General features: G+C 38.9%; 2 protein-coding genes across 2 annotated transcripts in view; both read right to left on the bottom strand.

Annotated features, from left to right (window-relative positions):
* Positions 1-21,468, bottom strand: part of CD55 (CD55 molecule (Cromer blood group)) — a 51,628-nt gene extending 30,160 nt beyond the window's left edge. The window contains exon 1 of the mRNA XM_082391320.1: positions 21,426-21,468. Coding sequence (XP_082247446.1) covers positions 21,426-21,453 — 28 coding nt within the window. The 5' untranslated portion in view covers positions 21,454-21,468. The remainder of the gene's footprint in view (positions 1-21,425) is intronic.
* Positions 1-23,367, bottom strand: part of LOC309628550 (centrosomal protein of 78 kDa-like) — a 227,855-nt gene that overhangs the window by 82,410 nt on the left and 122,078 nt on the right.

Below are 23,367 nucleotides of genomic sequence, written 5' to 3'. Positions count from 1 at the left end.
AAACAATGTTTATATAATTAAATTGAAAAACATTCAACAAAATAGATCTATGATTTTGGCAGAGGTTAGGAAACACGGCTCCCACCTCTGTCCCAGGAACCATCCAATGACTACATCAAAGGTTTTTAATAAATTGAGGACCACTTAGTACTCAGAAGCACACTAAAAAAGGGCCAATACTTGTGTTCCAGAATCTGTAACCTAGGAGAGAGGTTTTACATGATAAATACTGTGAGCATGCCACAATCAATGTAGTATGGAGGTTCAGAAAAGAGAAAAAGGAACATGTCAATTGGGGTGGAGGAGGCTAACGGCCTAGTGATTCAGCTAAATATGACAAATGAATATCAATGCAATAGGGAAAATATGAGAAAAGATAAGAATGGTATGAGCAAAGGTTTGGGGTCAGGAAAAGCTCATTTGATTCCACGAATAGTAAGGAGTTTCCTTTAGGGAGAGCTTGGGGAAATGAATTGGACTAATGGAAAAAAAGGCTGAAAGATAGGCTGGCAACAGACTTGAGAGAGCCTTAAACAGAAGGCTTCCACATTTTATGCTATTCAGAAGCATTGGAGGCCAGTTGAAGATTTTAAGCAGGAAGTATGAGGTTAATTTGGCAGTTGTGTATAAGATGTTGCAGTGGGAATGACTGTGAGTAAAGACTCAATTTAGCTCACTATGCAATGGTCCAGTGACTGACTTCATATTGGAGGACAGAAACATCTTTAATTTTAAAATAATAAATCTATATTAAGGAAGCAATCTTGTTCCTCTGAAAAACCACTGACACAATTATTATAGCCATTTCAGTTTCTATGTTTGCTCCAACCAAATACATTTCAATGGAAGAACTCAGAATTTGGTGACTGATAAGGAACAAGGAAAAAAAGCGTTAAAGCCGGCTCAGTGGTTTGGTGTCTGTGAGACTAGAGGCCCTATTTGAAAGAATTATCTATTCCAAAGTCAAGAGGTAATTTAGGGAAGAAATAAAAATTTGGCTGAGCACTTGTTGAATACAAAATGCCTGGGCACGGTGTCCATTTGGAGATGTACAGCATGAGATGAAAATGTAGGAGAGATTAGGCTGGAGCGTGGATGAGACATGGCTTGAAGGCGAGGTAACCAAGGGAAGGAGTGTAAACAGAAACTCAAAGAGGCCAGAGGAGTGAGCCTTGCTACCCGCCCTCCCTGCCACCCCCCACATTAGAGTACAAGTAATAAAGGGGAAGGAGAGGATAGTGGAAAGAGAAGAGGAGAACGTAATTTCCCGAAAGCCTAGAGACACAAAACCATGAGCCAAATATTATCACCCTAGTTATAAGTGAGACAGTTGGTGTTTAGGGAAGTAACTAGCCTCAAATCACTTGGCTTATGAGGGGTGGAGCTGGGGCTTAGGATCTTAACTCTTTGTTACACTGCTCAGCATCACCTCCTCTGGGAAACCTCCCTGACCACGACGTCAGACCTAGTACCAAAGTACCCCAGTCTTTCAGTGTCTTTCAGTTCCTCAATTCTAGGAAATCAGTCTGTTTCATATTTGCATTCATAACTCAGCCTAGAATTATCCCCAAGCAGTCTTAAGATGGCCAACACAAATAAAAACTTTTTATTGAGGTATTTTGTCATGCAGCTGCAAACCAGAGCAGCTGTGCTGTGCAGAATAAGTAAAGTGTATTCTTAAAAAGTAAGTGAAAACAAATGAGCAGACTTCCATTTCTTATAAAGGGAGTTTATTCTCCAGGAATTCACTAATCAAGGCATCAGTCTACTACATCAGATATAGCTTTCTTTTTTTCCACTGGGTACAGGTTTAGCAGTACCCAGTAAAAGTGGCCTAATACCGTGAGACATTTTCACCTGGCACAATGGCATCCTGCCCTGCCTCTGGCTTCCTTGTGTGTGAGGAAGGGCTCAGCAGCCAAATGGAAGTGTGATGCTTGACTCACATAAGCAAATGTTTCTTTGCCGAGCCCTAATTTTGTGAGACAGCATGAATTTTTGCCAAAGTGGAGGTCGTGGCAGGAGCCAGAAACTTGTGTGAGGTGTGTGTGTGTTTGAGTATATGTCTATGTGCATGTATTTATGTGTATTAATGTGTGTGTGGCTGTGCATCTGAGAGGATGTGGATGTGTGAGTATGTGTGGTGTATGTACATCCATGTGTAGGTATGTAAGTATGTTCATGTGTGTGTGAGTATATGTGTATGTGTATTAGCGTGTGTGTATGAGTGTGTGACGGGAGACAACATAGCACAAAGACTGAGTGGGCAGGCTTGGAAGTCATACTGACTTAGTCTCAAATACTGACTCTATTGCTCCCTTACTTTCTGTGTGGGCTGGTATCCAACCGCTCTGTGACACAAATTGCTCATTTATAACTCAGGTGTGATAATGTTGCCTACCTCATAGGGTTTTTGTGATGGACAAATGAGATGATGTATGTAAAGCATTTGGTATATTGTTTGACCCACAATAAATACTCAATAAATATTGGCAACAATTGAGGGCAATGACAGGCATGAATGAACACTTCATATACCAGGATGTGCCCACTTTTCATGTAATTTATAAAAAAGAGCATGTCATGACAGACAGTTTGAAAAATCTATAAAAGAAATATAAAGGAGATGCTAATAGTGTTGAGATCATTCAGTTATCCTCCTTATTCTTTTCCCACCCAGTAGAATTTCTTCTTTGGCAAAGATTAGGTCATTTACAAAGATCCAGATTTGTTTAAACATTGTCCTCCTTCCCTTCCTCCCCTGTAGTCCCATCTGTGTTTTGTTTGCCTTGATTTATGATCTTGCAAATTAAAAAGCAGAACTTCAATCTGAGCTCATTAGAATTGCACAAGGGTAAGAAGAGAAGAAAGAAATTTGTATTTAAGGATCACATAATGTGCTACTCTTAGTTTGAGGCTTAACCTCACTGCTTAACCATCACAGCAGTGCCATGAGTAAACTACTATTACGTCCATTTTCACATGATAAAACTGAGGCTCAGAGGAGAAAATGATCAGACCAAAGGATACAGACGGCAAAGCCAAGGTTTGAATCCAGGTCTAAGTAGCTTTAAAATTATGCTACTTCCACTACACATTACTTTATATTTGTTGGTATATAATTAAAGCTAACTGTTCCTTGATATTTCTCAGAAGTATTCATTAGTGGGTAAATATTTTCCTACCACTTCTCTTTTAGTTGTCAAATAAAACCCAATTACCTAAAGATGAGCATTTCCTTGGGATAAATTGCACTTTTTCGTATAAAGCCAAATAGTTTGCTATAAAGAAGGCAATTTACCTCAAACAAGCATTAACTGCAATCAGTCAATGCTCTTTCCTCAAGGTCTCCATCTATTACCACCTCCTCTAAGACTTCCATGGTATCCTTTCTTCCCCTCTCCTACACATTAATCCTTGTGGTTCGAAGCACTTGGCCTCTCCCTGCTGGTACTTTCTTAGTCCGTTCTGCCACATATGGGCTAATTGAAGGACAAGTCTAAACTGCAAGGAGATTTGAACTTACTGAGGGCAAGTATAAGATCTAATTTATCATTTTATCTTTTATTCCCTAGTGCAATTCCATGCACAGAATAGGCACTGAATAAATTGTAGTTAAGTTGTATTTACCGGTCTATCTTCTTTATGACCCTGGAATTTATTGACTTGTTTAATAAGTACTGCAGATATAGTAAGTAAGATGAGGACTGAAAACATTATTTCAACCTTTGGCCATTTCTCCCTCGTAATTCATAGTTTAGGTAAATCTTCCCTGACCTCTGTATCAGATTAGAACTTCACTAGGTAGAAAAGAGAGGAAAGAATTTTCCAGGATAAAAGAACTATAAAGAAGATTTTGAGTTTATTTGAGAACTATACGGAAGTGAGCTCAGTTTTATATTCAATCAATCACCTCTCTTTCTACTTCAAACCTGCTTCATTCAAAGAATGGTATCTTTATCCACCCAGGTTTAGGTGTCTCGCCATCTATTGCTTTCATCACTTGAAGACATTTTACAAAAAAAAAAGGTATTGGAATGGCCAAAATAAGCACAGGGGGAAAAAAAGCTCAATATCATTATTCATCAAGGAAATGAAAAGCAAAAGCAAAAAAGCAATAAGCTACTACTAAACACCCATGAGAATGATTAAAGTTTAAAAAGACCTTTTATTGGTGAGGATAGAACACCTGGAATTCTCATACACTGTTAATGAGTATGTAAAATAGTACAACCACTTTGGGAAGCACTTTGGTCACTTCTTATAAAGTTAAACAGATACCTTATGACCCTGCAATTCCAATTCTAAGTATTGACCCAGGGAAAATAAAAACATGTCTACAAAAGACTTGCACATAAATGTTCTTAGCAGCTTTATTCTTAATTAGCCACAACTGGAAACAGTTCAAATGTCCATCAACAGCGGAATGGATAAACAAATTGTAGTGCCTGCATACATTGGTACTTCCATATTTACTCAATATTGAAAAGGAACAAATTAGTGATACAAACAACAACATGAATGAATCTCAAAAACATGGTGAGCCAAGAGAAGCTAGACACGTAAGAGTACATACTATATGATTCCATTTGTGCGAGGTTCTAGAACATACAAAATCAATTTACTGTGATAGAAATCAAATTGGTGGCTGTCTAGAGTGGGCACTGCAAAGGGGTAGGAGGACTGATTGTAAAAGGGCAACAGGGAACTTCTGAGGGCAACAAAAATGCTCTGTGTATCGATCAGGGTGGTGGTTATGCATGTTTGCATTTGTCAAAACTCATCAAACTGAATACTTTAAATGTTTCCATTTGGCTTATGTAAATTGCACCTCCATAAAGTTGATTAAGAACCATAAAATGAGATCAAAGTTTTCAGTTCTGGAGTTGGTGGGCTTTAGCAACAAAAGACCAAGTAAGTCATTATATCGAGGACAGCACAATCAAATGTACCTCTTCCCTTTTTGCCCCCTAATTTAGTAGATCAGTTTTAATTAAGTAGAGTTAACCTTGGCTGTGCAATAATCTTAGCCTATAATGAACAACAGTAGTGGCCTCTGCTGACTTCCAAAAAACTGAGTTATTATATATGAGAAAATTGACAACATGACAAAAAAATTTTAAGCATGTTGGATCAATCTTCTGATTTGGGTAGTATAATCCTGGTTGTTTACTATATTCTGAGAGGTCCAGGGTCAAATCAGAGGGCTCACCATTACCAGAACATCCGTGGGAACTTCCAGCGTGACTTACCATCAAAGGGAAACCAGGAAGATTCCATTAACTGTACAGTTTTGACCCCTGCTTGTTCTTACTGTTCCATCTGAGGAGCTGTGAGAACAAGCCACTAACTTGATTTCTCAGAGCTAGTGAGGAGAGTTTCTGGCTCTCCTCCAATGACTTCTCCCATGTAGTGAATCCCCACTAAACCCTGTGCCAGCATAATGTGGGGGACAGATGTGATGACAGCAACAATTCAGATGCTTGGAGGGTCTCGTTGCCTCTAGGGTGCTCTTCACTGGTATCTCAGTTAGTCCTCCATCCACTCCTTGAGATAGGTGTTATGATCCTCCCCTAAGTGAGTTTCAAGGATTACCTAACTAGTCCAAAATCATACATGTGGTAATGATCAGGGCGAAACTTGAACCCAAATCATCTGACTACAGATTTTTCACTTGGTCCATCACACCACTCACAGGTCACAATATACGTCCTGCAAAATGAAACGGCAACTCCTGCAGGCACCACTCCAAGCACATGATTTTCACTCTAAGCGTCAGTGAGTACTAACTGGATCAGATATCTCTTTTCCATAATCTTTACTGTTTCCATGAATTCAGGATTTTTAAACAACAGTAGGATGAATTAGGAGAATAATTATACCCACACTTAAGAACGTACATGTTCATTTTCCCAGTTAACTTAGTAAATACCTGTAAATGTAAATGCAATATAAAAACACATAAATATAGGCACAACTAGAGTGTGCTTCTGATGTTAATTATCAGACCATAGTTGTGCCTACTTGGATGTTTTCTATGAGCTATTTCCCATGTGTCATTATCAGTTGTCCTTCAGGGGCAGCAGTGTGGTTAAAACAAACGGTCATTTTGTTGTCTCACTAAGGTTTTGCAGTTTAACTCTTTCACCTCCACCTAAATAGAAGTTATGTTTAAACTGGCTGCTCATTTCATACTCTCTTGTTTCTCCTAAAGATCTTTATCTGGAAAACTAGCCTAAGGAAGTAATTCACAATTCAGAAAAAAAGACTTTAAGCAAAAAGATACTATACTTATATATAAAAAATTTATTTTAAAGTACTTAAATATCCAATGATATTTGGTTATATACCTTTTGGTATGTATACCCACAATACTGAATGTTATGTAGTGATTCAGTTATATATACAAATAAATTTGTAACAGAATATGAAATGTTTTATTACAATGTTATTCAAGCAAGATAAAAATTATAAATTCTATACATATTATGATCATCAATCTGACTATGTATCAACATGAAAACAAAGTTATATATAAAAGAGATTGAAAAAATAAACCAAAATGTCAGCTAAGGATATATCTGTGGGGTATGCTTACTGATTTTTTCTTCTTTCTATTTTAATTTATTTTCTCTGTTGAGCATACATTACTATTAATTCTAGAAATCCTTACACTCATTTTAAAAGAAATCCTATCAACTGATTCAAGATCATAATTGCTCAGTATTTGATTGTTCTGGGTTGTAACTTGTTTGAATCTAGTGATCTGAACTTATTTACTTGAACTTCTTGCAATTTAATTCCATTTGAATCATATCAGTTCCATCCTTTCTAGTTTGAAAAAATTTCTCCTTGGTAGAGAAGACAAAATCCAACATTTTTTGGCAAGTCTTGATGGTTTTTCCCATCCAGAATCCAGCCCTTTCTTAGCACTCTCACTAACCCCAGTCTGATCTTGAAAACTCTCATCCAGCCTGTCACAATAAGCCCTTCCCTGTTCTTCCCACTTCCTCTTCTCCTATCCATTGATTATGGGTACCATGTCCAGATTAAGCTCCCACCTGCTCAATGATGACTACCCATTTCTACAGGATCAAGTTCAGTTTTCTTAGCCTGCCGTCAAGGCCCTTTGTAATTTGACATTAGGTCCTTCCTGCCTTGTTCTCACTGGTCTCGTGTGTGGATGAACAAAACTTGCAATGCCCTGGTCAAATCACCTTCCTTGCTGACCTCTGGCATCCAGTTCCCACCTCCACATCCTGACTCATTCACAGGGAATGCCCTCCCTGCCCAGCTTGATCCAAGTAAATTCTTCCTTGACCATTAGCCTGAAGGGTTCTCACTCTCCTCTGAATCTTACAGTAATACACTTATTTTCCCTAAAATATGCTTACATGCATTTGAGACATCTCTTCTAGCATTATGTTGAACTCTTTTAAATCTCATAAGGTCATTTAGTTCTGTTTGTTCTTCTCAACTAGGACATAAAGCAGTGTGACACAGTGGATAACAACATCAACTCTCAAGCCTTCTACTTGGGTTTGAATTCTGGCACCATCTCTTACGAGCTCTATGACCTGGATAAGTTACTTCATTTTACTGGGCCTCAGTTTTCTCATCTATAAAGTGTAGATAATAATAGTATCTAACTCATAGAATTTAGTGAGTTAATTTAAAGTACTTGGAACAATGCTTGGTGTGCATTTTACACCAATTAAAAATTAGCTGTCATGGCTATTATTTTAGTGTGAGGATTATGTTTCATAGTTCTTTATATCTTCCACAACTCTTAGTAAAAAAATATTTTACTAGAGAATGATGAGTAAAGATGTACATGTATTTGCTGATTATTCTGTTAATGAGACCGCCTTTATATTTTCATTCACTCTGCTGGACAAGTCAATTTAGAAATTCATATCCTCCAGTTTTGGGAAGTATTCTTATATTATTCTTTTGATAATTTTTTTCTGTATTCTCTTCCTTGAACTCCTATTAGTTAGACTATTAGTCCTAAGATTCCTATTAGTTCTCTAAACTTTGTGTCTTTTTTTTCTATCTTTTATCTCTTTGTCCTTTTGTTATATTTCCTTAAAGATGTCCTCAATTTTATCATTTAGTCCTTCTATTGAACTTTTATTACTGCTATGATCTTTTCAGTTACCATTAGCTCTTACTTAGTCTCTGAATATTCTTTTGCTTTTACCAGCATCCTTTTCTCGTTTCATAGATATAATATCTTTTTTTATAGATGATGATATTAATTATGCAGGTTTTGTTTTGTTTTGGTGGTGGGTAACTCTTCCACTGCTTGCACTGTCTGCATGTGTCTTCTGAGTTGCTTTTTTTTTTTGTCTCTGTTTTTTTAGTTTTGGCCTCTGTTTCTCATGCTGGAGGCTTTTCTCAGCTCTCTTATGATTCATAATTTTCCTTTAATATTGAAGATTAAGGCTCCAAAAAGTTGGTACAGAATTCTGTGTGTGTGTATGGTCCAGGTTGGTTTCCTTGTTGGCTTGACTGTAGAGTTATTGAGAGTAGGAAGTAGCTCCATATATTATTGTCTGAAAATATTTTCTCTTAGGTCTATCTGTTTCTCTAGAAAGAAATCCTACAAAGCCTTGCCTGGGATGGAACAGAGAGGTATAAGCCTGGCTACTAACATCCTGGGATCTTAATATTTGTCTTTCCTACCCCTCTTCTTTCGCTTTCTGTTATCTTAGAATCGAGAATTACTCTGCCTTGATTTTTCCACTTAATACCCGCTTCCTCCTGCCAAGGTAGTCACTTGGATGCTCTGGATATGAGAAGGATCCTTGGAGGTCTATATACTTCACGTATATTTTCAACCCATTCTCCTAATTTCAGTCCAAACCCTCATTCCCCCATCTTCAGAGGTTCTTGGTGCCTCCAGTTTCTCAGCTTTTGTGAGGTTCTTCAGCATAAACAGGCCAGCTTCTCCCTCTGCAGGCAGTTAGGTTTTAGCTTCCTACTCTCTGCTAAATTAGTTACCGTTCGGACACCCGTGTGCATCTCCTCACCCATTGTCATTCTCTTGTGTTTTTCTGCCTTAAAAAAAATTCCTTTCCTGGGCTTCCCTGGTGGTGCAGTGGTTAAGATTCCACCTGCCAATGCAGGGAACACGGGTTCCATCCCTGGTCTGGGAAGATCCCACATGCCGCGGAGCAACTAAGCCCGTGCGCCACAACTACTGAGCCTGGGCTCTAGAGCCCGCGTGCTGCAACTACTGAAGCCCACGTGCCTAAAGCCCATGCTCCACAGCAAGAGAAGCCACCACAATGAGAAGCCCACGCACTGCAACGAAGAGTAGCCCCTGCCCGCGGCAACTAGAGAAAGCCCGCGCGCAGCAATGAAGACCCGACCCAGCCAAAAATAAATCATTCATAAATAAATAAATTTATTTTTAAAAATTCCTTTCCTGTCACTTTAGTGGCATTTTGGGAAAGAGTAGTAATAAACATGAATATTCATTTTTCATCATTTTAAACCAGAAGTCATTGTGTGCGTATATATCTTTTTTTTTCTTTTACTGCTTAACTATTTCGTGTGATGCTATTATCACTTAAAGAACAGAAACATCTTTATCAGCCAATATTTATTTAGCATCTGGGTAGGAACTTTGAGAAAACTGGATATATCAATTAAAAATAGAGAAAATAGGCAAGAGTTTAAAAATCTTCTTTGTTTTTAGGACAGAAACATCCGGCAAGTAAGGCAAACTGGATTAGTTGTTTCCTTTTAAATGGCTTAGAGAGTAGGCTCTTCTTATCCAAAATATTACCTCAAATGCAACAAAGTGTGTCAATACATGTCCTCCAAAGCCAATTAACTTGTGAGTTATTAAAGAAAATCTTCAGGTTCTAGTCACGTTTCCTAATAAAATCATTTGACAAAGTGCTATTCACCATGGATAAAGTAATGGGGCATGTTGACCCAAGGAGAGCCTTCCTTCTCAAAGCAGCCAATACAGAAGGGCTGCCAAGGATCACAGGTGCTCAATCTGCGCACAGAGCACTAATGTTTTTACTTCTAACTGAAGTACTGTTTCAGAAATAAAGTTTTTATCATTTCAAATATGTGACAAGTCCAAGCTTCCAAGAGGAGGTCCCCAAACTTAGAATTTTTCTGTGATGATATCAACATGCATTTAAAAGACAAATCAGATTCTTGGAGAGATGTCAGTGGTTTTAATCTAGGGGCTGAAATTATGTGGCTATCTGTTCCTGGTGGACTAAGACCAAAATGTTAAAAAGAAATGTAAGTAGTTCTAGTGTGGATGATGCAATTTGAAATCACTTCAAGCTTTATTTCTTCATTTCGAACCCAAATTCAGCTATTTCCAGAGCACATGATTCCCTCAAAGTCCCACTAATTATGGGCAGCAGCTTTATCTTGGCAATGTTTACAATGAGGAAAATCTGAACGTTGGTGATGTTTCCAAAGAAAGCCTTTTCTGCTGTGAAGGACCCACAATGTCCAGTATATTTTCAGGATAAGCAGATAAAATGTGCTGATGTTGCAAACTGGCGGCCTGCATGCTGGACCCAGGACTCAGTGCGCATTGTTGTCTAGGCTCCAAGCCTCCACTCAGGCCCTGTATCCCATCTTTACCTCTCCTACTCTAGGACATTCTTCCAGCAATTGTCTCCCCTCTCACCTGCATCATCAGTTTTTTCTCTCAGTTGGATCTTTCCTGCAAACATACACACATACTGTTAATTCTCTGATTTTCAAAGAAACAGAAGTCCTCTCTGGACCCACTTCTCCCTTCAGCCACTGCCCCATTTTTATTTATTTATTTATTTATTTATTTATTTATTTATTTATGTGGCTGCGTTGGGTCTTTGTTGCTGTGCGGGCTTTCTCTAGTTGCGTCGAGCAGGGGCTACTCTTCATTGTGGTGTGGGCTTCTCATTGCAGAGGGTTCTCTTGTTGCAGAGCACGGGCTCTAGGTGTGTAGTCTTCAGTAGTTGCAGCATGCAGGCTCAGTAGTTGCAGCATGTGGGCTCAGTAGTTGTGGCATACTTGGGCTTAGTTGCTCCATGGTATGTGGGATCTTCCCAGACCAGGGATCGAACCTGTGTCCCCTTGCATTGGCAGGTGGGTTCTTAACCACTGTGCCACCTGGGAAGTCCCACTGCCTCATTTTTTATTTCCCTTAGGGCTCTTCAAAAGATTTGTAAGTAATTTCTGGGTCTAATTTTTCTCCTCCTTGAACTTATTTCAATGAGGATTTTGCCCCTCCCCCCATCGCTTTACTAAAACTGCTTTTATCCAGGTCATTAGTGATGCTCACATTTCTTAATGGTTGTTTCTTGGCACTGGCAGCAGCACGTGGCACAGTTGACCACTTGTTTCTTCTTAATGCACTTTCTTCTCTGGGATACCACATTCTCTTGGTTTTTCTTCTATTTCTCTGGTTGTGTCTTCCCAGTTGGCTTTGCTGCCTCCTTTGAATTTCCCCCAGTCCTAAAGACATTGATTTAGTGCTCAGTCCTTTGACCTGTTCCCTTCTCTATCAACACTTACTTCCTTGATGACATCTAGTCTAAATGGTATGATTCCTGAAATTATATGTCCAGTCTGAATCACTCCCATGAATTCTAAATATATCTACCCAATTGTCTAATTGACAAGTCTGCTTGGAGATCTAATGGGCATTTCAAACCTACCAGGTAAAAAACCGAGCTCCTATTTTTCATCCCACCTCCAACATCACAGTTTTCCCTATCGTAGTTAATGACAACCACATCCTTCCAGATCAGGCCAAAAATCCTGGGAGTCTTATTTGATGCTTCACTTTTTTGCACATCCTGCGTAGAATCTATCAGCAAATTTTGTTGTCTCTACATCCAAATACATCTCAAATCTAACTCCATCTCCCCACCTCCACCCTTTATAGTCTTGTCCGAGCAGGCTTCATTTCTAGCTTGGGTGACTGCTTCCTCTCAGGTCTCCTGGTCTGTCCTGACTCTGTAGAAGTATGTTCTCAGCATAGCAAGCACAGACTCTCTCAGCTTAGACATACCAGTGGTTTCCTGTCTCTCCCAGGATAAGAGCTCAGACCCTGACGATGGCCAGACAGACCTTGTAGGGTTCATGGATTCAACCATTCGCAGACTCAACCATCATGTACTACTGTAGTGTTTTTTTTTTTTATTTTTAACATCTTTATTGGAGCATAATTGCTTTACAATGGTGTGTTAGTTTCTGCTGTATAACAAACTGAATCGGCTATACATATACATATACCATCATATCTCCTCCCTCTTGCATCTCCCTCCCACCCTCCCTATCCCACCCCTCTAGGTGGTCACCGAGCACCAAGCTGATCTCCCTGTGCTATGAGGCTGCTTCCCACTAGCTATCTATTTTACATTTGGTAGTGTATATATGTCCATGTCACTCTCTCACTTCGTCCCAGCTTACCCTTCCCGCTCCCCTTGTCCTCAAGTCCATTCTCTACGTCTGCATCTTTATTCCTGTTCTGCCCCTAGGTTCTTCAGAAACATTTTTTTTTTTTTTTTAGATACCATATATATGTCTTAGCATACGATATTTGTTTTCCCCTTTCTGACTTACTTCACTCTCTATGACAGATTCTAGGTCCATCCATCTCACTACAAATAACTCAATTTTGTTTCTTTATATGGCTGAGTAATATTCCATTGTATATATGTGCCACATCTTCTTTATCCATTCATCTGTTGATGGACACTTAGGTTGCTTCCATGTCCTGTCTATTGTAAATAGAGCTGCAATGAACATTGTGGTACATGACTCTTTTTGAACTATGGTTTTCTCAGGGTATATGCCCAGTAGTGGGATTGCTGGGTCGTATGGTAGTTTTATTTTTAGATTTTAAGGAACCTCCATACTGTTCTCCATAGTGGCTGTATCAATTTACATTCCCACCAATAGTGCAAGAGGGTTCCCTTTTCTCCATACCCTCTGCGGCATTTATTGTTTGTAGATTTTTTGATGATGGCCATTCTGACCGGTGTGAGGTGATACCTCATTGTAGTTTTGATTTGCATTTCTCTAATGATTAGTGATGTTGAGCATCCTTTCATGTGTTTGTTGACAATATGTATATCTTCTTTGGAGAAATGTCTATTTAGATCTTCTGCCCATTTTTGGATTGGGTTTTTTGTTTTTTTGATATTGAGCTGCATAAGTTGCTTGTAAATTTTGGAGATTAATCCTTTGTCAGTTGCTTCATTTGCAAATATTTCTCCCATTCTGAGGGTTGTCTTTTCATCTTGTTTATGTTTTCCTTTGCTGTGCAAAAGCTTTTAAGTTTCAATAGGTCCCATTTGTTTATTTTTCTTTTTATTTCCATTTCTCTAGAGGTGGGTCAAAAAGGATCTTGCTGTGATTTATGTCATGGAGTGTTCTGCTTATGTTTTCCTCTAAGAGTTTTATAGTGTCTAGCCTTACACTATGGTCTTTAATCCATTTTGAGTTTATTTTTGTGTATGGCATTAGGGAGTGTTCTAATTTCATTCTTTTACATGTAGCTGTCCAGTTTTCCCAGCACCACTTATTGAAGAGGTTGTCTTTCCTCCATTGTATATTCTTGCCTCCTTTATCAAAAATAAGGTGACCATTTGTGTGTGGGTTTATCATCTCTGGGCTTTCTATCCTGTTCCATTGATCTATATTTCTGTTTTTGTGCCAGTACCGTACTGTCTTGATTACCGTAGCTTTGAAGTATAGTGTGAAGTCCAGGGGCCTGATTCCTCCAGCTCTGTTTTTCTTTCTCAAGACTGCTTTGGCTATTTGGCGTCTTTTGTTTTTCCATACAAATTGTGAAATTTTTTGTTCTAGTTCTGTGAAAAATGTCATTGGTAGTTTGATAGGGATTACATTGAATCTGTAGATTGCCTTGTTTAGTATAGTCATTTTTACATGGTTGATTCTTCCAATCAAAGAAAATGGTATATCTCTCCATCTGTTTGTATCATCTTTAATTTCTTCCATCAGTGTCTTATTGTTTTCGACATACAGGTCTTTTGTCTCCTTAGGTAGGTTTTTTCCTAGGTATTTTATTCTTTATGTTGCAGTGGTAAATGGGAGTGTTTCCTTAATTTTTCTTTCAGATTTTCCATCATTAGTGTATAGGAATGCCAGAGATTTCTGTGCATTAATTTTGTATCCTGCTACTTTACCAAATTCATTGATTAGCTCTAGTCATTTTCTAGTAGTATCTTTAGGATTCTCTATGTATAGTATCATGTCACCTGCAAACAGTGACAGCTTTGCTTCTTCTTTTCTGATTTGGATTCCTTTTATTTCTTTTTCTGCTCTGATTGCTGTGGCTAAAACTTCTGAAACTAGGTTGAATAATAGTGGTGAGAGTGGACAACTTTGTCTTGTTCCTGATCTCAGTGGAAATGGTTTCAGTTTTTCACCATTGAGAACAATGTTGGCTGTGGGTTTGTCATATATGGCCTTTATTATGTTGAGGTAAGTTCCCTTTATGCCTACTTTCTGGAGGGTTTTTATCACAAATGGTGCTGAATTTTCTTGAAGGCTTTTTCTGCATCTATTGAGATGATCATATGGTTTTTCTCCTTTAATTTGTTAATATGCTGTATCATGTTGATTGATTTGCATATATTGAAGAATCCTTGCATTCCTGGGATAAACTCCACTTGATCATGCTGTATGATCCTTTTAATGTGCTGTTGGATTCTGTTTGCTCTTGTTTCTGTTTGTTGAGGATTTTTGCATCTATGTTCATCAGTGATATTGGCCTGTAGTGTTCTTTCTTTGTGACATCTTTGTTTGGTTTTGGTATCAGGGTGATGGTGGCCTTGTAGAATGAGTTTGGGAGTGTTCCTCCCTATGCTATATTTTGGAAGGGTTTGAGAAGGATAGGTGTTAGCTCTTCTCTAAATGTTTGATAGAATTCACCTGTGAAGCCATCTGGTTCTGGGCTTTTGTTTGTTGGAAGATTTTCAATCACAGTCTCAATTTCAGTGCTTGGGATTTGTCTGTTTATATTTTCTTTTTCTTCCTGGTTCAGTCTCGGAAGGTTGTGCTTTTCTAAGAATTTGTCCATTTCTTCCATGTTGTCCATTTCATTGGCATATGGTTGCTTGTAGCAATCTCTCATGATCCTTTGTATTTCTGCAGTATCAGTTGTTACTTCTCCTTTTTCATTTCTAATTCTATTGATTTGAGTCTTCTCCATTTTCTTCTTGATGAGTCTGGCTAATGGTTTATCCATTTTGTTTATCTTCTCAAAGAACCAGCTTTTAGTTTTAGTGATCTTTGCTATTGTTTCCTTCATTTCTTTTTCATTTATTTCAGCTCTGATCTTTATGATTTCTTTCCTTCTGCTAACTTTGGGGTTTTTTTGTTCTTCTTTCGCTAATTGATTTAGATGTAAGGTTAGGTTGTTTATTAAGTTCTTTTTTCTTCCTTGAGGTCAGATTGTATTGCTATAAACTTCCCTCTTAGAACTGCTTTTGCCATATCTCATAGGTTTTGGGTCGTTGTGTTTTCATTGTCATTTGTTTCTTGGTATTTTGATTTCCTCTTTGATTTCTTCTGTGATCTCTTGGTTATTTAGTAGTGTATTGTTTAGCCTCCATGTGTTTGTATTTTTTACAGATATTTTCCTGTAATTGATATCTAGTCTCATAGCGTTGTGGTCTGAAAAGATACTTGATACGATTTCAATTTTCTTAAATTTACCAAGGCTTGATTTGTGACCCAAGTTATGATCTATCCTGGAGAAAGTTCCATGAGCACTTGTGAAGAAAGTGTATTCTGTTGTTTTCGAATGGAATGTCCTATAAATATCAATTAAGTCCATTTGTTTAATGTATCATTTAAAGCTTGTGTTTCCTTATTTATTTTCATTTTGGATGATCTATCCATTGGTGAAAGTGGGGTGTTAAAGTCCCCTACTATGTTTGTGTTTCTGTCGATTTCCCCTTTTATGGCTGTTAGCATTTGCCTTATGTATTGAGGTGCTCCTATGTTGGGTGCATAAATATTTACAATTGTTATATCTTCTTCTTGGATTGATCCCTTGATCATTATGTGGTGTCCTTCTTTGTCTCTTGTAATAGTCTTAATTTAAAGTCTATTTTGTCTGATATGAGAATTGCTACTCCAGCTTTCTTTTGATTTTCATGGAATATCTTTTTCCATCCCCTTACTTTCAGTCTGTATGTGTCCCTAGGTCTGAAGTGGGTCTCTTCTAGACAGCATATATACGGGTCTTGTTTTTGTATCCATTCAGCCAGTCTGTGTCTTTTGGTTGGAGCATTTAATACATTTACATTTAAGGTGATTAGTGATATGTATGTTCCTATTACCATTTTGTTAATTGTTTTGGGTTTGCTATTGTAGGTCTTTTCCTTCTCTTGTGTTTCCTGCCTAGAGAAGTTCTTTTAGCATTTGTTGTAAAGCTGGTTTGGTGGTGCTGAATTCTCTTAGATTTTCTTGCCTGTAAAGTTTTTAATTTCTCCTTCAAATCTGAATCAGATCCTTGTTGGGTAGAGTAATCTTGGTTGTAGGTTTTTCCATTTCATCACTTTAAATATGTCCTACCACTCCCTTCTGGCTTGCAGAGTTTCTGCTGAAAGATCTCCTGTTAACCTTATGGGGATTCCCTTGTATGTTATTTGTTGCTTTTCCGTTGCTGCTTCTAATATTTTTTCTTTTATTTAATTTTTGATAGTTTGATTAATATGTGTCTTGGCATGCTTCTCCTTGGATTTATCCTGTACGGGACTCTCTGTGCTTCCTTGACTTGATTGACAATTTCCTTTCCCATATTAGGGAAGTTTTCAACTATAATCTCTTCAAATATTTTCTCAGTCCCTTTCTTTCTCTCTTCTTCTTCTGGGACCCCTATAATTCGAATGTTGGTGCATTTAATATTGTCCCAACGGTCTCTGAGATTGTCCTGAATTCTTTTCATTCTTTTTTCTTTATTCTGCTCTGTGGTAGTTATTTCCACTCTTTTATCTTCTGGGTCACTTATCCGTTCTTCTGCCTCAGTTATTCTGCTATTGATTCCTTGTAGAGAAGTTTTAATTTCATTAATTGTGTTGTTCATCATTGTTTGTTTGCTCTTTAGTTCTTCTAGGTCCTCATTAAACGTTTCATGTATTTTCTCCATTCTATTTCCAAGGTTTTGGATCATCTTTACTATCATACTGTGAATTCTTTTTCAGGTAGACTGCCTATTTCCTCTTCATTTGTTTGGTCTGGTGGGTTTTTACCTTGCTCCTTCGTCTGCTGTGTGTTTCTCTGTCTTCTCATTTTTCTTAACTTACTGTGTTTGGGGTCTCTTTTTTGCAGGCTGCAGGTTCATAGTTCCCGTTCTTTTTGGTGTCTGCCCCCAGTGGCTAAGTTGGTTCAGTGGGTTGTGTAGGCTTCCTGGTGGAGGGGACTGGTGACTGTGTTCCAATGGATGAGGCTGGATCTTGTCTTGCTGGTGGGCAGGACCGCATCCGGTGGTGTGTTGTGGGGTGTCTGTGGCCTTATTATGATTTTAGGCAGCCTCTCTGCTAATGGGTGGGTTTGTGTTCCTGTCTTGCTAGTTGTTTGGCATAGGGTGTCCAGCAGTGTTAGCTTGCTGGTCGTTTAATAGAACTGGGTCTTACCTTTGAGAGGGAGATCTCTGGGAGAACTTTTGCCATTTGATATTACGTGGAGCCAGGAGGTCTCTTGTGGACCAATGTCCTGAACTTGGCTCTCCCACCTAAGAGGCTCAGGCCTGACACCTGGGCCAAGCACCAAAACCCTGTTGGCCACACAGCTCAGAAGAAAAGGGAGGAAAAAAGAAATAAATAAAATAAAATAAAGTTATTTAAATAAAAAATTTTTTTAAATTATTAAAAATAAAAAAATTTTAAATTAATAAAAGAAAGAAAGAAAGAAAAAAGAGAGCAATCAAACCAAAAAACATATCCACCAATGATAACAAGCACTAAAAATTATATTAAAAAAAAATGGACAGACAGAACCCTAGGACAAATGGTAAAAGCAAAGCTATACAGACAAAATCACACAAAGAAGCATATACATACACACTCACAAAAAAGAGGAAAAGGAAAAAATATATATATCTATATATTAAAAAAAAGGAAGAGAGCAACCAAATCAATAAACAAATCTACCAATGATAATAAACTCTAAATACTAAACTAAGATAAACCTAAAACCAGAAACAAATTAGATGCAGAAAGCAAACCCCAAGTCTACAGTTGCTCCCAAAGTCCACCGCCTCACTTTGGGATGATTCATTGTCTATTCAGGTATTCCACAGATGCAGGGTACATGAAGTTGATTGTGGAGATTTAATCTGCTGCTCCTGAGGCTGCTGGGAGAAATTTCCCTTTCTCTTCTTTGTTCGCACAGCTCCTGGGGTTCAGCTTTGGACGTGGCCCCACCTCTGTGTGTAGGTCGCCTGAGGGGGTTTGTTCTTCACTCAGACAGGACGGGATTAAAGTAGCAGCTGATTCAGGGGCTCTGGCTCACTCAGGCTGGGGGAGAGAGGGGTATGGAATGTGGAGCGAGCCTGCGGCAGCAGAGGCCAACATGATGTTAGAACAGCCTGAGGCGTGCCTTGTGTTCTCCCGGGGAAGTTGTCCCTGGATCACGGGACCCTAGCAGCGGCGGGCTGTACAGGCTCCTGGGAGGGGAGGTGTGAATAGTGACCTGTGCTTGCACACAGGCTTCCTGGTGGCTTCAGCAGCAGCCTTAGCGTTTCATGCCCATCTCTGGTGTCCACACTGATAACTGCAGCTCACGCCCATCTCTGGAGCTCACTCTGAATCCTCTCTCCTTGTGCACCCTGAAACAATGGTCTCTTGCCTCTTAAGCAGTTCCAGACTTTTTCCCAGAATCCCCCATGGCTAGCTGTGGCGCACTAGCCCCCTTCAGGCTGTGTTCACGCAGCCAACCCCAGTCCTCTCCCTGGGATCTGACCTCCAAAGCCGGAGCCTCAGCTCCCAGCCCCCACCTGTCCCGGCGGGTAAGCAGACAAGCCTCTCAGGCTGGTGAGTGCTGGTCGGCACCAACCCTCTGTGCGGGAATCTCTCCACTTTGCCCTCTGCACCCCTGTTGCTGCGCTCTCCTCCGTGGTTCCAAAGCTTTCCCCCCACCCACCCCCGCCTCCTCCAGTGAAGGGACTTCCTACTGTGTGGAAACTTTTCCTCCTTCACAGGTCCCTCCCAGAGGTGCAGGCCCCATCCCCACTGTTTTGTCTCTGTTTTTTCTTTTTTCTTTTGCCCTACCCAGGTACATGGGGAGTTTCTTGCCTTTTGGGAAGTCTGACGTCATCTGCCAGCGTTCAGTAGGTGTTCTGTAGGAGTTGTTCCACATGTAGATGTATTTCTGATGTATTTGTGGGGAGGAAGGTGATCTCTACGTCTTACTCCTCTGCCATCTTGAAGGTATCCTACCAGTACTGTAGCATTTATTGAAAAAATCCACATATAATTGGACCCACAAGGTTCAAACCCATGCTGCTATATGGTCAACTATATTTGCTGATGCCACCAAACCATGGTCTCTCAAGAATAAAGATTAGGAACTAAACACCTTTATGTTTCTAGCAACTAACTTTATGTTTGTCTAGCGGTGTATGACGTAGAAGATACATTCAATAGACATGTGAATAAATGGATAAATGAGTGAAGTTGCCAAGGACAGAGATTTGATTCAATTCTCTTTCCTTTCATTAACTCTCTTTGTCAGGGGCTGTGCACATAGTAGCCACCATCTCATGGACTTATAATAATAAAGTATCAAATCACTTAGCTGCAAATGAGTGATTAAATATCTCTCAATCTTTCCTAGGAATTGTGAGTCACAGGGATCTGGGTGTGGTACATGATGCGCTCTGTCATAATATACTACAGGGCTGTTTACTTTGCAAACAAGTCAACTCTTCTACCAGACACAGAGCAGAACAGATCCGTTTTAAGATAGCCTAAACTAGGATAAACTCAAGAGGCAGAAAACATGACACAGAAAATATACAAGCAAGAGAACAAAATACATGCCATTTACAAGATGCTATTTCATTTCCTATTTAAAATTTTCTAAAAGAAAAAGTTAAAAATGCCAACTCAGCCTTGCCAATTCTGTGGTTTCTATTAGTAAATAATATTTTTGTTCCACACTGTCAATTTCAGATTCTTTCTCTTCCACCATCTCTTTAAAAAATATCCAGCCTCTATGGAAACAGTTCCATTGAGCAATACTATTCCATGCCTTCTGCTTGCTGTCAGCTCCTGACCTCTCTTCACCACTGCTCTTTATTTATTGAAGCCTTTGGCATCCTCAGAGGTTTTCTCTCCATCCAACATCCACCCATTTTTCAGGATGTCATCATATCCATGTTTAACATCCTAGACACTTATTTCCTTATTTTAAATAACTTCCCCTATTTCAGCCACCCATTTCCATAGACACAGCCTGGAGCTTTTCACCTAGAATTGTTCTAGCTCCAAAAATATTTTGTTAGACATCAGACTCTGAACATAACCTTTAATCAATTACTCTCAATCTACCATTCTTTGTCCTCAGTGAGACCTCCAATACATAGATTCCTCTACTTTCTATCCCTCTCTCAACTCATATTTTCATTTCTTCCTTTCTGATTGAGATTTTCTGACCCATCACTTCTCCATTTTTCTTTTCAATACCCTTAACTTTCTTACCCTGTTCTACCATTGTACCTGCCTGATCAAATACCAAGGGGATGAACCCCTGTGCAGCCCATTTCTAAATCCTCAGGCAATCTACTAGAGAAAATAAAGACAACCCAATGGCCACTAAATCATCTGGACTGTGTTTCTCCATCAAATCTCTCTGACATCCTCTATCTCACCTATTTCACACTTTTCCCACTTTTCTCAAGTATCTACCCTCTTCCCAACATATCTCTCTCTAAATCTCAGTGGAGGAGTTTCCCTAATTAGAGAAACACACTTTAAGGTTCACTTCACCAGTGTTTCAGGAGAAGGCAGGCTTTGTCTCTTGAGCCCTTGGAAGGTGCTTCACTCCACTGTCTGCTTCTCCTCACCTCTCCTAAACCCACCAGGAGAAAACCTTTCTTTGCTGCCAATCACCACCTGGAACACATGGACACAGCCTCTTCAAAGTCATGCTGGATTTCAGCAGAGGGGTAAATATAGGACAGGCCACACTTTTTAAAAAAATTCTCCATCCATTTATTCTTTGCAACATTATCATGTAAAGTTATCCTGATACATCAAATTTTCTGACAAGTTGGTGGTAGGTAAAGAGGTCCTACTGTGTAAAGGGAAATTAAAAAGATAAGCAAATCAAAACAATAACAACCAAAACTCTTGGCTAAACATAAATGTAACCATAATCCAAGAGAAAACAAGGGAAAAGGTCAAAGTATTCACAAGAAGTGCTCTCATTGACAGACCCCATTTAATGGCTTTGGCCCCTTGTCCTATAGGGCTGCGAGTCAGTCCTCTCCCTACTTTTGGGCTTTGGTCTGGCCATGGGATCCAGTCTCCAGCTTCCAGGCAATACATAGGTGGAAATGACGAGAAGGAGCAACTGTCAGGTCCAGGAAGGAAGGGGCCATGTCTGTCTTGCTTGCTCTTGAAATCTAAGACCTAGCACAGAGCTCGAGAGATAATAAGATTTCAATAAATATTTGAGGTAACAGAGGAGAGAAAAGAAGAAGAAGATGTAAACAAAGACCATCTTGATATTGACTTTGCCTAAGTTGTGTACTGGGTATTTTTGTATTTTCTTCTGACAAACTCAGGCAATCTCTGACCATCACCTTTTCCTTAGTCTCTCATATAGTCCCTTTGGAGTTCTAGTGGACTTTCTATAATGTCCATTTATTCTTAGACTTGAAGTCCTTGGTCTACTTATGACTAGCAGAATAAGTGTGGATTATGTCATGTATCTAGCATCTTGATAGATATGTCATATTGCTCTTAACATTTATGTGGATCACACATTATGTAGCATCCCTTCTGTACCAATTTCTATTCTAGGTCCTTGATGAGGGCAGTAACAACAAGTTCCACATATCAAGATGCTTATCATCTAATAGTTATAATAAAGTAATGAATTTTGTAAAAGATGACATAGCACACCCAAAAGCAATTTTTACCTTTAATGCAAATGTAATTTATCCATTTAAAAAAGTTAGTCATGTATATTTTCCTTTATCCACATAATAAGGAGGTACAACATACATCCTTGTTGACAGACTCATTGAACAAAAGCAGTCAGAACCAAATTATAGAGACGCTGTACTTATTTCAAATCCAGTGCCTGCTAAACCTTGCCAGGGATACCTTGGTCTCTGTGGAAGTCTCTGTAACCAGGCAAACATGATATTGCTATGGCATTGTCTCTTGGAACAAAATAAAGCCCCAAGGTCTTTGGGGAGTTGAGGCCACTTTGGACTTTAGATCAAATTGGAGTCTAAAGAAGTCAACCATAAAGTACACCAGAAACATAGTATATGTTCATATATACACTGATGCACCCACAAATATAAATCCTGGGTTCCTACTGTTAGTACTCTAAACATGTGGTTGGTTCTTCTACTAGGATGTCTATTTTGTCTTTTGACAGAAGAATAGAACTTCAACTTAAATATTTATTTTTGGAAAGCAAGATTGACTTATTTTAATAGAGTAAACAACTAAAAAGAAAGGAAGTAAGACCAAGAAGTAGAAAACTTTGTTTCTTTTGGTATGGGGAAAGCTTGAGTGTGGAGGAGTTTGAAAGAGAACTGAACAAACATGATCATATAGGAAGAAGGTGTAATTACAACAGAGTGAAAGTTCTTTGATGTCCGAAGATGGAAATTGTTATTCAGGCATGAGCACACTTAAACACACATTGCCAGAGTCATTGTATTGAGATTTTAAGCCTATATGAAAATGATGTCAGTAGAAAAGGAAAAAGGACATTTCTCCACAGCTGGAATTTTAATTTTCCTTTGAAGCAAGATTCTCCTACTTCCCAAGCACTTCTGGTTTAGGTACAAAGTCCTGGGCTTAGAATCAAGAAATGTGAGTGCCAGTATCAAATCTCCTAGTAACGAGCAGTCTTACTTTAGGAAAGACAAAGAATAGTAGAAATACAGCCTTGGAAAAAACTTCAGAATTTTCTTAATCCATCACAAATGCAGCCGGGACTTGCCTGTGCTTCAGTTTTCCATTCTGTCAAACACATTTATCACTTCCCTGCCTCCATAACAGAACTGTACTGAGGGTCAAATGAACTGGGAGGTTGGAGAGTGGCTCATCCCTATCATCTCTTTTATCCTTGGATCCCCATGTTATTTACTGTTATTCAATCACTTTTTTT

This window comes from Balaenoptera borealis (assembly GCF_965194805.1).
Source record: "Balaenoptera borealis genome assembly, chromosome: 1".
Lineage (NCBI taxonomy): Eukaryota > Metazoa > Chordata > Mammalia > Artiodactyla > Balaenopteridae > Balaenoptera > Balaenoptera borealis.
The sequence above is the reverse complement of the archived record's forward strand: the minus strand, read 5'-3'. Positions and strand labels throughout refer to the sequence as shown.